The sequence below is a fragment of the Hydra vulgaris genome, chromosome 09 (genome assembly GCF_038396675.1).
Source record: "Hydra vulgaris chromosome 09, alternate assembly HydraT2T_AEP".
Classification (NCBI taxonomy): Eukaryota; Metazoa; Cnidaria; class Hydrozoa; order Anthoathecata; family Hydridae; genus Hydra; species Hydra vulgaris.
The window spans coordinates 15,729,566-15,744,986 of NC_088928.1; the positions used below are offsets into that span (position 1 = coordinate 15,729,566).

At 25.7% G+C, this 15,421-nt stretch overlaps 1 protein-coding gene across 6 annotated transcripts in view; it reads left to right on the forward strand.

Annotated features, from left to right (window-relative positions):
* The first annotated feature begins 848 nt into the window (after positions 1–848).
* LOC100215064 (gephyrin) overlaps positions 849–15,421 on the forward strand; it is a 47,194-nt gene continuing 32,621 nt past the window's right edge. For 2 of the 6 annotated variants that reach the window (XM_065804831.1, XM_065804834.1), the window contains exons 1-6: positions 991–1,217; positions 1,306–1,435; positions 2,830–2,911; positions 7,235–7,292; positions 13,047–13,139; positions 14,276–14,370. In XM_065804831.1, the coding sequence (XP_065660903.1) occupies positions 1,351–1,435; positions 2,830–2,911; positions 7,235–7,292; positions 13,047–13,139; positions 14,276–14,370 (413 nt within the window). In that variant the 5' untranslated portion in view covers positions 991–1,217; positions 1,306–1,350. Of the gene's footprint in view, positions 1,218–1,305; positions 1,436–2,829; positions 2,912–7,234; positions 7,293–13,046; positions 13,140–14,275; positions 14,371–15,421 lie in introns of all 6 variants that reach the window. The other 4 variants (XM_065804830.1, XM_065804833.1, XM_065804832.1 and 1 more) reach the window with 4 other exon arrangements.

A 15,421-nucleotide genomic window follows, 5' to 3' on the forward strand; every position in this document is an offset into this window, starting at 1 on the left:
GCACCACACAATTTTATTGAAGTTTCTTAACGATTTAAGACAGGGTCCCTAATTTTTTTTATCATAAATATCTAAGGGATGGTAATTGCCTCCATTGTACCACCCCCTCCCCTCTTCTATGGATCTGCCATGGATTTTGACGTAATAGTACGTTTCGTCATATTTTACGTAATTTATCACGCTTTTTTGCACGCTTTTTATTTACTTTTTTTGTGGCATGAAAATTTTTTTTCCCGCGTTATTTTTAAAATATTAAGTTAAAGTGGGCATAAGTGTTAACGAGCAAATAGTTCTAAGCGAATAATGAGCTGATAATACATTTGCAAATCCGAATTATATAATTGATTGACGGTATCATATTCGCTAGAGTCTGTAACTATGAATTAGAGTTGGCATGTAGAGTTCATGAATCGAATTATCATTAATTTAAACCAATGTCCATGCAAAAAAATCGGATTTTTTAATTTAGTCAGATAACACCTTTGTTCACTCAGCCTTTCAATTCTTTAATATAATTAAGTTTTATGCAAAGCTTGTCAAACGGATTTGTATTCAGTTACTGTAATTTATTATTCAGGGGTTGTACTTGCTTGATTTGTATAAGCTCCGCCTTTACACAGGCGCTAATATGGCCTTGAAAGCTTTTTTAAAAAGATAGTCTATTAAAGTTAAAATTTTTTAAAATATGTTAATATTTAAATTGCGCAAAGATTATACAACAATGTATTAACATATTGTCCTATTAATTTAAATTAAGTTAAATGTCATGAGATACAAATAAACAATAAATTTACTAATCAAACACATTAATCTAGTCTGCACCTTAGACTTTTCTTTGTTTATAAGTCACATAACTTTTTATAAACAACTTAACTGGCAAACTTAAAATGTAAAAATTTGTTTGGATGTAATATTTACATTTTAGTTTTTTAATTAAACTTTATATAAACAAGCATAACTAAAATATTATGATGCGGATATGACGTTAAATTTTTTTTTTTTTTTTGATGAAACGATGGAAAACACTAACAATAAAAACTTGAAAAAAGAATCTAATTTTTTTGCTTCTTTAAAATGTAATTTATAAAACATAATTTTTATCATGAACCAATTATAAATAAAAAAAAACTGCTATAGCATTCGTTTGAAAACATTTCCTTGTATTAATATCGTGCAATAAAAGCAACATCAAAATATAAAAAGTCACGGAATACAACGTATGGAAAAGATTTTTACAGATAGAGATGATTTCAGATGATATGATTTTTTATTTATGTCTAATTAGTAAATTATAGTTAAATATAGTTTCTGTTTAGACATTTTTTGTAATCAATAAAAGTATCAGAAAAAATGGCGACGCTTTACGAAAATTTAGGCGACACTAGTAACACTCCAGAAGTCGTTCCGAGGCAACTAAAAGTTGGAATACTTACAGGTATAATGTTGATAAATAAATTTTAAATTATTAATTACTAAAAAATTATTAAAAGGTCAATTTTTAATAAAACGCAATTCCAAATTATTTATTACTTTAGAGGTTTGAATCAATTTCTAAATGTTATCAATTTTTAACTATTTCAATACAATCAATTAGAAAAACAAGAAACATTGTTCTTATATAATTAGAACTGCCAAAAAAGGATTTTCATAAAGCTATTAATATTTGTGACTTTTAAATATGATCAAAAGTTTTACTCGAAGTTAAAGTTATATTTGAAGTAAAATAAAGTTTAATAACATCTGTTGTTTTTAAATTTTGGAAATATTATATATAAAAAAGAATTTTTATAAAACTATTAATATTTGTGACTTTTAAAAACGATCAAAAGTATTAATTACGGATTTTTTTACATCATTAATGCAAAACCTCTTGTCATCATTAAACCATTAAATTAATGTTGGGTCAAAGACAATTAGTTAAATTATTTTATAATACAAATCTGATTCCCTTTTTTAAAAGGTTTAATCTTGTTTTTAAATACTAAATACTTTATATATATATATATATATATATATATATATATATATATATATATATATATATATATATATATATATATATATATATATACATATATCTTTGTGGTTTACAAGTAATTTAGTTTAAATTATTATTTATTAATATAATTTATATTTGATAATGTATTTCAAATGTAAATGTATAAATAAATTTAAAAAAATGTAAATATAATGGTTCAAATACACCAATTGACATAAAATAAGATTATATACACATTTATAATTTTAAAACATCACATATACATTTTTCAATTTATTAATATATTTACATTTAAAGCTTTTGTTTTTAAATTTTAGAAAACACAAGACAAATTTAGAATTAGTTGTATTACTAACATTATACTATTTGTAAACATCCTTGAATTGTAAGATCATGTAATTCAGAATATATTGATTGATTGATTAAATTTACTATTTTTATAAGTGATATATTTCTTTCAATTTTATTTTTTCTGTTGTGTAATAGAAAACTCATTAATTAAAGAAATAAAAATAGATTTTAAAAGTCTGTCTTACACATTTAAATATGATAACAGAAGAATATTTGTTTTAAAAATAATAGTTGAGTTTAAGTATGTTGAAAATATATGTTAATGAAATTTATTATATATATATATATATATATATATATATATATATATATATATATATATATATATATATATATATATATATATATATATATATATATATATATATATATATATATATATATCTGTGTGTGTGCCTGTGTGTGTTTATACACACAAATATACAAACACACACACAATAAATAAAGATTTACTAATTTTATTTAAAAATTACTTTTAGTAAGTGATCGATGCTCTGCTGGTACACAAGAAGATAAAAGTGGCCCTAATTTAAAGATTCTTGTTGAGTCGCATTTACAAAGGTTATTTAACTAAAATTCTTTTTAAAAACTTATCACTATATTTTATTACTAATTTATTCCTGACAGGATATTAAAACTATGGCATAACTTTTTCAAATTGAAAAATGATTTGAAAATTTTTTTTAATATTATGATTTAAAAATATATTTATAGTAAAATAATCTTTTACACACGAAGATCAACCTCTTTTTCAAACTCATAGCTAACTGGTTCAATTTTTCTAAATTATTTTATCACATTTGTGATTGTTATAAATAATGTCACTTTAATCTCTAATTACCATTATTATTAAAAATTTTAATTCAATAAAAAATGTTTGTCAGGTATAGTGTTAAAAGTTCTTTTATAACAACCGACAACAAATACGTTCAACAATTAAAAAAATATTCATTGATTTTTAATGATGTTATTTCTTTTTATAAAATCTAGTCTAGATTTTATTGGTTCAGAAAGACACTGTGCAAGGTTTTAGTCAACTTTTAAAACAATACTCTATCTTTCTCTTGAGCTGTTCAAGGTTTTCTGCTTTCCATCCATTTTATAAACTAGTCCTTTAATAATTGACCAAAAATCCTCAATTGTTCTTTTATAAAAGACATCTTTTTTTAATACAATCTCCTAATTTTCTAATTAATTATTAAAATTCAATATTGTTTTCTGAAATTTTGATAAAGTTTTCCACATTTAGTCTTTGTCGTTAGTTTTTGATTATCAGTTCAACCTGAAATCTTCATTTTTTACTTTTTTGAATACTTGACTTACTAAAGCAGCTAGTATAGAATATACTAGCTGCTTTACAAAAGGATACACCATCATGCTTATCAAACATCAATTTAGTGCTTCAACTTTTTATGATGCACTTTATTAGCTTCTTTGCCTGATCTATGCCTTTTATGATTCCAGATTCTTTATTTGTATGTTCAATTATACTGTATATTATTGATTTTGCAATTTTCATTGCTAAAATATGTTCTATAGTACACTTTTAACCTTAATGTTTATTTTTTTAATAGAACTTGTGCACACACTTTCGAATAGTCACTTGCTTTGTATATTGTAAATATTAAAAAAATTTTATATTTTAAAACACCACTGTTTTAATTTAATTAGTATATAGCAGAGATATAGGTCTTGAGACCAAAGTCTTGGTCTTAAGAAGCCTCGAGACTCATATTTAACTTTCTAGGTCTTGGTATTGGTCTTGAAGCCTTAAGTCTTGGTCTTAGTCTTGGTCTTGAAAGCCTAGAGTATTGGTTTTAGTCTTGGTCTCGGACCTCTACTGTCTTTTACTTTCTTAATTCTTACAAAAAATATCAACTCAATGAATGGATTAATTATTAATAACAAAACGTAGATCGCCGCAACTTTCCGCTCTCGATGTGAGCCTTTATCTCGGTTTTGTAAAAACTTTCAAAGTCTTGGTCTTGGTCTTGGGTTGATTTTTTGATGTCTTGGTCTTGGTCTAGGTCTTGAAGCATTCAGTCTTAGTCTTGGTCTTGAGCCCAAATGTCTCGGTCTTAGTCTTAGTCTTGGCCTTTACTGCCTTGACTACATCTCTGGTATATAGTATAATTAAGTTTTAATAAATTAAGTATGCTGTACAGTGATTAAAACTTTATCTAGATTATGAGTGAATGCCTGTAAACTTAACACTTAAAACTATAATTATGAGAGGAATTAAAATAATTTTTAATGAAACAGAAAGTTGAAGGTTATTCAGCTTATTTAAAATTCAACGCTAAAACTTTTTCTAAAAAAGATATTAATTCTTACAGAGTTGGTCAGCTAAACAGAACAAAATTATGTAGAAATGTAAAATATTTACATTTTAATTATATAGTTTGATGAAAGTTTCATGATGTTGATTGAAATACTGTTGAAACCTATACAAAATGTTTGAATGAAGTCAATAGATTTAAGGTAGTTCTAATGAATGGGAAAAATAGTTTTTGTTATTTCTGTGACTTTTTACTACAAAGGAATAAGTATTAATTAACAAGAAAACTAATTAAAATGTTAATAATCTAATCTATAAATAATAAACTAATCAATAACAAACAAGAAAAATAATTAAAATGTATAGCTTCTTTGATAACTAGTTATATACTTATTCATATTATTATTAAAAATTCATCTATAATGTAGATCACCATTTACCTAATATTTTGATTCTTACTGAGTTGACCTTGTTTAGTTTAGAAATGGATTTGGTTAAACAATCAAATACCTTATTAAAATAAATAAACACAAAATGGATATGGTTCAAATCCATGTATATTGTTTAACCCCACACAAGCCCATAAATTTTTTAATCTTTATCTATCTGGTCAGATTTTTACTTATCCCTTACAAATTAATTCTATATTTTGGATGCATTGTTCCAGTACTTGTCAACTTCAGCGATGGTTTTTTTCATATTTGAATAAATCCAAAATATCACTTGAATTGCATGAATTTATTTTTTTTAATGCCTTGAGTATCTTTATTAAAGCCTAAGATTGGGCTAAAAGCAAATCATTTGCTGTTAAAACAATAAGTTTTTGCAACTATATTTCTTTTTTAGTAGATAATAGCATTTCATCATGTTATTTAAATGATCCGCACCTCATTCCTGGTAGTATAGCACTCAACCTATTTCTTTGTACAATGACTTTGTTCATCAAAATTCATGTTTTGGAGTTAAAGCATTAAGAGAGGGCTGTAGCAACAATTTAAAAAAATTGAATAGCCTCTTTGACTGTTGAGGCCTACTAACCCTTAAGGAGGAGAGGAGGGGTGAATACAGTTTTTTTTTTAAATTTATTCAAAACTTTTTATATATCTTTTGTAACGCATACCTAAAAATGTTTTGTTAGTTGTTATTTTGTTACAACAATCATGTGCAAAGTGTTTTATATGTTAAAAAAGTTAAAGTAAAGAAAGTTATCAAGCTATATTAGCTAGGATTAACTCTTACTTCCAATCTTTCTTGAAAACCATATATCAAATCAATTGCAAAATTAACATCTGCTAAGATTGCATCTCTTTATTGTGCTCACCACTTTCTTACTCCAGATTCTAATCTTTATCTCTATAAATCTCAATTCCGTCCTTGTATAGAATACTGTTGCCATATCTAGGGCAGATCTTCCAATGATGCCCTTTCTCTTTTAGACAAGATGCAAAAATGCATTGTAAACATAGTTGGACCTGCTCTTGCAGCCAACCTTCAACTATTATCACATCATCATAATGTTGCTTCTCTTTTCTATAAATGCTATAATGGGCACTGCTTTAAAGAGCTAGCATCTCTTGTGCTAACTACGAGAATTCATTCTTGTGTTACTCATCATTCAATTAAGTCTCATCCTTTTATTGTGACTGTTCCTAAGTGCTTCAAAAATTCTTTTTTGTCTAGTTTTTTTCCTCGAACATCAGTTCTTTGGAATATGCTCCTTCTATCTTGTTTTCCTGATTCATATAATTTGCAATCTTTTAAGTCCTCTGTTAATAGTTATCTTTATAAACTTCATCTTTTTTCTTCCAGTAACTTCTAACTCTAATAGCGGTTGCTTGCAGCCTTGTTGGAAGTGAATATGTTTTTAAAGAATATATATATATTAACTTTGATGATATTTTTCAACAAAGTCTTCTTCAAATCTAATAATTTCCATTGAAGTTTTTTATTTTGTTCTTTAACTGTTCTTTATCTTCTATATTTTATAAGCTAAAACTAATTTTAAGTTGTAGCCACAACATAAAATTGGAATTTGATCTTTTAAGACAGCTTTAAAATTTGAAACATTGGTAACATAAAATTTGAACTTTTGATTGATTACATAAAATTGTCAGTTGGTCATGTTCTCGTTTCTTCAAGAATTTCTTTGGTAACCAATTTATTATTTGCAGCTAAAAAGTAAAAAATATATAACACTATTTATACATAAGCATGATGAGAAATAGTTCAAGCACAAGGAAGAATGCCAGATCATCAATAGAAATATTTCAATATTTAGCTCCAGTTAAAATAAATTTCTCTGCAAACTTTTAAACTCCAATATCTTCCACTATTAAATATGGTTAATTTTAGTGGCACACATCTTTGATATTAAATTATTCAGATTTATTTGTTCTATATTTTTTTAGTATCAGATGTTTTTTGCGTGATTTGATTTTTCTCATATAAGAATTTATTGTGAGGTTATTGCAGTAATAACTTCAAGAATTTTTTTGAGGTTATTATTGTAATTCTTGTAATATGTTATATGAGTATTTGTCAAACCTATGTTGAGAATAAACTAATAAAAATTATTTTAGGCTTGATTTAGTAAATGTTTCTTTTAGGCTTGGTTCAGTAAATGTTTTGACTGGATGTGTGCCTGATGAATTTCATATTATTAAGGTGATAAAATATTTATTCTGAATTTATTTGTTTTTCCTAAATTTCTATTTATAAAATTTTTTAATTGTTAAAATAAATTCAAACAAAAAAGAATTAATATGGCATTGCTTAAAGGGAGGGAACATATAAATTCTTTTAGGTGTTGAATCAAAAAATAATATTTGTGCTGTTGGGGACTTTTCTTCTACTATAATATTCCAGCTACAAATGATTTTTTTTTACTTCTGGGTAAAAATATATGAAATTATCCAGACCATGACACCCTTACGTCTCAGAATTTGTTTATTTTTACACCACTTGCAGTCCATATCAAAAAAATAATAACTGCGAAAATTTTAGTTAAAAATACCAATGGGTTCCAGAGATATCGTCACTTGAAATAATGCTGACTCAGCATTTTAGTGATTTTTTGAAGCGACTACAAAGCAACTTTGACAGTATCTTTATAATGGCTTGGGGAAATTTCCTAAAATTTGGTACTCTAATAGATTTTAACTTGAGAAATCCAAAAATAGCACTTTTAAGATTCGATTATCTCAAGAAATGCCTCATTTATCCAATTTTGTTCAAAATTATTGACTTGTAAATTAGTGATTTTTGGAGGTAAAATGAAGACTGTGGCCCAAAATCCCGAGTAAAAAGTTTAATTGTATATCATTATTTCATCTTAGGTCTACTGAAAAAAATTAGATTCATCAATTGTCTCTCTACGTGATCAAAATTTGCATTTAAAAATGGTGTCTTTTTAGAAAAATTTAAATTTTGTAACAAAAGCAATTAAAATATTTTTTAAAACATTTATTTGAATAAAACATCAAATAGTGTCATTTATTGACTAGTTTAGGACATTTATAGTCATGGGCCAAGGGAGATACCCTCCCCTCCCACGGGAGGCCCCTACGCCCCTCCCCCAATCTCCCTAGATTTTTTTTTTTTTTTTGTGCATAAAATGAATAAATAATGCAAAAACATACAATTTAATTTTAATTTTGAAAAAAAAAAAAATTTTCATTATTTCAAATTGGTGACTTAAAACCTCCTTTTATATGAAAAACAAACATAAGTTTTGTTTTGTTCTTTTTAAAGGTATTTACTTGTTTGTATTTTCTTAAAGAATTGCTTTTAATTTTATAGTTTTTATATTATTTTGTTAGGTAATAAATAATAAAAATAATTAAAATGGAGAAATGTGACATTGGAAAAAGTCTTAACATTCATTGCCATAAAACTGGATTTTCAAGAAAACAAGGTTTTGTCCAATTTAAAGATCTTCCTTGTGAAAAACAAGAAGAAATAATATGGTGAGCAAATTTAAAGGAAAAATATATACTTCAATAAGAATTATATGTTGTTATCATGAGCAATTCTATGGAAAATATTTTGAGAGAAAAATTACAAAGTGTTGCAATCCTTTTGGAACACACAAGGAAAGTAAAAAAATTGCTATAAAAGGTAATCTTACCTTATTTACAACAGAATTGATATGGAAATTAAAAGAAAACAATTTATTACTTATAAAATGTTTGATAATTTCAGTTATTTTAACCACGTAAAACTAAATTTGTTTTTTAGGTAATATAAAGATTTCCATAGACATGACAAACTATTTGCAAAAAAATAATGTTTATGTAACCCCAGGTTGGAAATCCTGCAATAAATGTTACAAAAAAGCAATAGAAACTGATGAAGATTTAAATTCACAGGAGGAATGGGAATCCAAAAGTGAGAAAAAAATTAAGTTAGATACCACTATAGAATTTCATCAGCAAGAAAAGTTAAAAATGAGAATGGAATTCTATCATTACCCGGAAAAAAAACTGGAAACCCACTTTCACCAGAAACAGTTAATTTAGTGATTAACTTTTTTCAAAGTGATGAATTTTCAAGAATGATGCCAGGAAAAAAAGATTATGTAAGTATTAAGAAAAACAACATGTTCAAAAAAGATTATTGCTACTCAATCTTAATGAATTACATGTTGCATTTAAAAAAGACTACCCTAACGTCAAAGTCAGTTTGTCAAAATTTTGTACTCTTAAACCTAAATGGTGTATTACAACTAATGCGTCAGGTACCCACAATGTATGTGTTTGCATACATCACCAAAATACAAAATTTCTCATTGATGCCATTAGGTGGAATAAAAGTTATAAAGATTTCATGGCATTGATTGTTTGCTCTCTTGAAAATGCAGAATGTATGTTGCATCGATGTAACCAATGCCCTGGTATTGAAGTGTTAAAAAGTTTTTTAGTGCAGGAGTTTATGGACCATGAGCATGAAGAAGATGTAGTATTTAAGCAATGGCAGAGTACCGATCGTACAACACTACTTTCACAGTCATTGTCACTAGATGAATTTAATGATTTATTATGTGACAGCATTGACAACCTTACCACTCATTCATATATTGCAAAAACACAAAGTAGATACTTAAAAAACTGTAAAGAAAATCTTAACCAAAACGAATGCTTAATTTTAGGAGATTTTGCTGAAAACTATCAATATGTTGTTCAGGATGAGGTTCAAAGTTATCACTGGAGCAAAAGTCAATGCTCACTTTATACAATTGTACTTTATTTTATAGAGAACAAACTTCTCAAACATAAATCTTTTTGTTACCTTTCAGAAGATGTTGATCGTGACACAGGATTTATTTACAAGACTCAGGAAGATATAACTAGATATATCAAAGAAAATCTACCTGATGTATCAAGTGTGAAATACTTTTCTGATGGTTGTGCAGCACAATTTAACAATTTAAAAATTTTAAAAATTTTATCAATCTTTGTCATCACAGTAAAGACTTTGATTTAAATGCTGAATGGGTATTTTTTGCTACCAGTCATGGTAAATCCCCCTGTGATGGTATTAACTACTGGGCAGATTTTAGATGTTAATTTAATGTACTCTTTTTGTAAAGCCAAGATAAATGGAATTTATTTTAAGTTATTTTCAAAAGAAGAAATTGATCAAACACGAGCACAATTAGAAAAAAGATATTTAGGTGGAAGAACAGTTCCTGGCACAAGGATGTATCATCATTTTATTCCAATTGCTCCAAACACTATAAGTTATAAAAAAATAAGTACTGATGCATACACTGAAATATTTGATATCATTCCAAAAAGCAAACATGTAGATATTTCATTAAATATTAAAAAAATGGATTATATTGCATGTTTTTATGATGGATTTTGGTGGGTAGGGATTGCTGAAGATGTAAGTGAGCTTGATATAAAAGTCAGATTCATGCATCCACATGGACCAGGTAAAAACTTCTTTTAGCCAATGAGAACTGATGAGTGTTGGGTGCTCAATTCTGAAGTTATATGCCTAATTTCTACACCGCGAATAATATCAGGTCGTACATACAACATATCTGATTTAGATTTGAAGAATATAAACTGTTGGTTACAAAAAAAAATTAATTATGTTTAAAATAATTTTATTTTTTATTTTATTTACCTATTTTGCATTTAAAATGTCTTTTATTTTTTTCAAATTCTTGAATTGTAGGCTGAGGAGGGGTGGGGGTTTAAATAAATCACAAATCACTCCCATCTTATTATGTCAATGACTATATTAGTCTAAAACTACATAAAGATATTGATTGTCAAAATGTTTTAAAAACATTTTAATATCTTTGGTTTTAAAATTTATGACTTAAAATCGTAAAAAGATCTTTGAAATAAGAGGTAAGTATTTATCGATTTGATGTAACGCAAATAAACTGTTTCTCAAACTTAAACTGAAAAAATATGTTTTTAAAATGTATTTTAACAATCAACTATTATTTATTCATTTTATGTAAAAAAAAAAAAAAAAAATCTAGGGAGATGGGGGGCAGCGTGGGGGCCTCCCGTGGGAGGGGAGGGCATCTTCCTTGGCCCATGACTATAAATATCCTAAACTAGTCAATAAATAACACTATTTGATGTTTTATTCAAATAAATGTTTTAAAAAAAATTTTAATTGCTTTTGTTACAAAATTTAAATTTTTCTAAAAAGACACCATTTTTAAATGCAAATTTTGATCATGTATTAGAGAGACAATTGATGAATCTAATTTTTTTCAGTAGACCTAAGATGAAATAATGATATACAATTAAACTTTTTACTCGGGATTTTGTGCCACAGTCTTTATTTCACCTCCAAAAATCACTAATTTACAAGTCAATAATTTTGAACAAAATTGGACAAATGAGGCATTTCTTGAGATAATCGAGTCTTGAGGGTGCTTTTTTTGGATTCCTCAAGTTAAAATCTATTAGAGTACCAAATTTTAGGAAACTTCCCCAAGCCATTATGAAGATACTGTATGTCAAAGAGTCAGCATTATTTCAAGTGACGATATCTCTGGAACCCATTGGTATTTTTAACTAAAATTTTCACAGTTATTATTTTTTTGATATGGACTGCAAGTGGTGTAAAAATAAACAAATTCTGAGACGTAAGGGTGTCAAAAATTATTTTTTTTGGATGATTTCATATATTTTTACCCTTCTTTTATTGGGTTTTTATATTGTTAACCTTAATTAAATTTTTTTTATTCAGTTTATTTAAAAACCTTTAAATAATCTTTTAAAATCCTGTTTTATCAAGTTTTTAAATCCAGTAAATAAAAAAGTTCAAAAAAAAAAAAAGGTATCGACAAGATTTGGGTCCAAAGATTCATCATCTTTGAACTTGTTTTATAAATCACAATTTAATATGTTTTAAAGTTTTTAGAATGTTTTATATATATATTTTTTATGTTATATTTTTATGTTTTTTTTTTTTTGTTGCTCTTTACTTCATGCAGTGGCCTTGTTCGTCAAGGTTCGTGTTTCGGAGTTATAGAGTTGAGAGAGGGTTAAAACTACAAGTAGCCTCATCTGTAGTGGCCTTCTCGGCCTTGGGAGGTGAATTTAAAAAAAAAATTTTCAATTGTAGTTTATGCAAATGTGTAACATTTGTATCACATAAAAGTAGGGGGAAAAAAATTCTAATGTTGGGAGCTTAAGGTTATGACCTCTAATGACCCCTATTAAGAACTATGATGGTAAAAAGATTTTCATAGAAAATAGTTATTGATTTTTTCAGTAAAATTAAGTTCTAATTTCAATTTGTATGAAAAAAATTAAATAATAGTACAGAAATTTGTAAAAGTTATCTTTAAATCCGTAAATTTCTAAATTGGCTGGTTTAAAAAATTATTGTTTTGCATTCATTGAGATCATTATCTTAGCAAATAATACAATATTATTTCTGGTGCAGGTTTATTTATTTCTGAAGTAGGTTTTTAAATACAATTTATGGATTATAATATTAGATATGCTTTCCTTAATTTATTTTCAGACATTTTTTAGCTTATATTAAAACACTGGCATTGTTATTGGTCTTATTCCTTGGTCTTTAGTGACAAAATGTCAGTTTCAGTTTTTTTCATTTAATTTAAAGTTATTTTGTATTTCCTAATGAATTTGATAATATTTGTGAATCATAATATGATCTGTTTATATGATCTGTTTATATGATCTGTTTATATGATCTTTATATATGTTTATATATCTTTCTATAAGTTTATATGATCTTTCTATATGTTTATATGATCTTTATATATGTTTATATATCTTTATATATGTTTATATGATATTTATAAATGTTTACATATCTTTCTATATGTTTATATGATCTTTATATATGTTTATATATCTTTATATATGTTTATATAATCTTTATATATGTTTATATATCTTTATACATGTTTAGAGCTGTCTTACTCACTGGAGTGATAATGAAAACTGTGTTCTTATTCTCACTACTGGAGGCACTGGTTTCTCATTAAGAGATGTTACCCCAGAAGTATGTATGTTGTTTCTAATGATTATATATATATATATATATATATATATATATATATATATATATATATATATATATATATATATATATATATATATATATATTATATACATATATATTAATTTTTTGTTTAAAATCAATAAAAGTAAAAACATATTACCCTGCTTTTTACAAATATTAAGTAATTAACAAACTTTAAAATTAATTAGTAGATCAATACATTCTAATTAATAAGTTTTTAAAAAAAATTAAAAAAAAAAATGAAAGAAAAATAATCACAAAATAATCTTTATATTCATCTGATTATAAACACTAGTATATTATTAGTATTACTACAATAAAAAGTATTGTTGATAACATGTGTAACCATGACCTGTTTTTAAAGATCAATTCTCCATTTTTTTGTTTTACCAATTTTTGTTATAAATTTTTTATTAAGTTAGAAAATATCAATAGAAGTGGTGTTAAGCAAAATTAAGTTAGCATAAATTAATTAAAGGGACAAAAGTTAAATACATCATCTACTGATTGCTGAAGGAGTTTGCAACCATAATTTCATTGTTTGTTAGTTTTAATATTTAAAAAAATGAACTAAAAACTTGGTACACAAGGGTACTACACCTTGGAACACTTTAGGCTTTTGTCAACTTCTCACAAAGAGCTGTTTTACTTTAAAACTAAAACATATCTTTTGTATTTTTACAGTTGTAATTATCTATAATGAAAGTATTTTTAAGTCAGAATGCACAATAATATAATAACAAACAGCATGGTTTTTTCACTGGCAATAACAAATTTTGTGGCCCAAGTGTTAGTGTAAATACATTTATAAACTTAAATTTACAGTTACAAAAATTCTAAATTTTATAAGTGTAAAATTAAATATAAAATTAAAATTTAATAAATTTAAATTACAAATAAAAAAACGATGTAAAAATTTTAAATAAAATAAAAAAATTTAATAAAAATTCTAAATTTGGAATTGTGGGACTGGAAAAATTGCGTGTTGCATTTTTAAATTTTTTAAATTTAATTATATTGAATATTATTATTTAATTTAATTACATTTTTTTACATTATTTTATTTTATAATTTCTTGATTTTCGCCTAATTGTTTTTGTTAAAAACTTTTTAAGGCAACTAAAGATGTAATTGATCGTGATGCACCTGGCCTTACAGTCTGCATGTTAAGTAAATCAATTGAAAGTACTCCTACTGCAATGCTTTCACGGTAAGTTTATCAATTAGAATGCACATGATGTGAATCTATTATTTTTTTCAACCCAAATTGTAAAATAAATTTTAATTGTGCTCATATTAATAATGTACCAATTGTCATCTGTTTAATAGGCATATTTTAATTAATCTACATCAGCTAGTAAAATCTATAACTGATTGTTATTTTTTTTTATATAAATGGTAAATTGATTTAAATTGACCTAATGTAGCCAAATGATAATTTTAGTTTATAAGCAAAAAAGCTAAACCTGAATATTGTAAGAAAAAACTTAATTTAAAAAAACTTTTTAGAGCCAAGTTCATTGAAATTGTTTATCCGCAGTTAAGTTCGTTTTTTTTAAAAGAGTTGTAGGTGATAACTGATTGATAACTGACCAATATCTACAATTTTGTAGATATTGGTCAGTTATCTACAATAATTTTGATCCTATTTTTATAGTTTTAAGTTTTATCTTTCACAAATTTTAATAGTAAAGATATATAAAACTTGCAGTTTTGCTTTTTGGGTTTGAGTTCCATCTTTCCGCTTTCCTTCTTTTATTTGTGCCGCAAACCAGGAGGCAATTAAAAGCTAATTTATTAAATTGTAAACAGCAAGTTCCCACAGTATAATTCTGCTTTAATTCTAGAAAGACATAATTTTTTTTAATTTTTGGTTTCAGTTTCTGTGTTAGATTGAATACTCATCTTGTTAATCTTCTTTGTCTAATCAATCTTAAATATATATTTTGTAGGGGTAGTTCAAAACTCTTAAACATCAGACGGGTTCCTATATTGTTTTAAAGGTCAAAAATATCTTTTTTCCAAAAATATTATTTTTTAAATGATAATCATTTTATATAAATAATAGATTTAAATTTTTTTTTTTTAATTTTATCCCAACAAGGCTGCAAGCAACCTCTATTAAGTTGGTAGTTACATAAAAACAAAGAATAGTGTTATAAGTTGCTAAGAAACAGTTGACAGAAAATTTTAAGTGAGTCAGGAAAACGTGAAAACCGTAGAGAGTTCTAATGCATTGAATGGGGGGAGGTAGTCGCTCT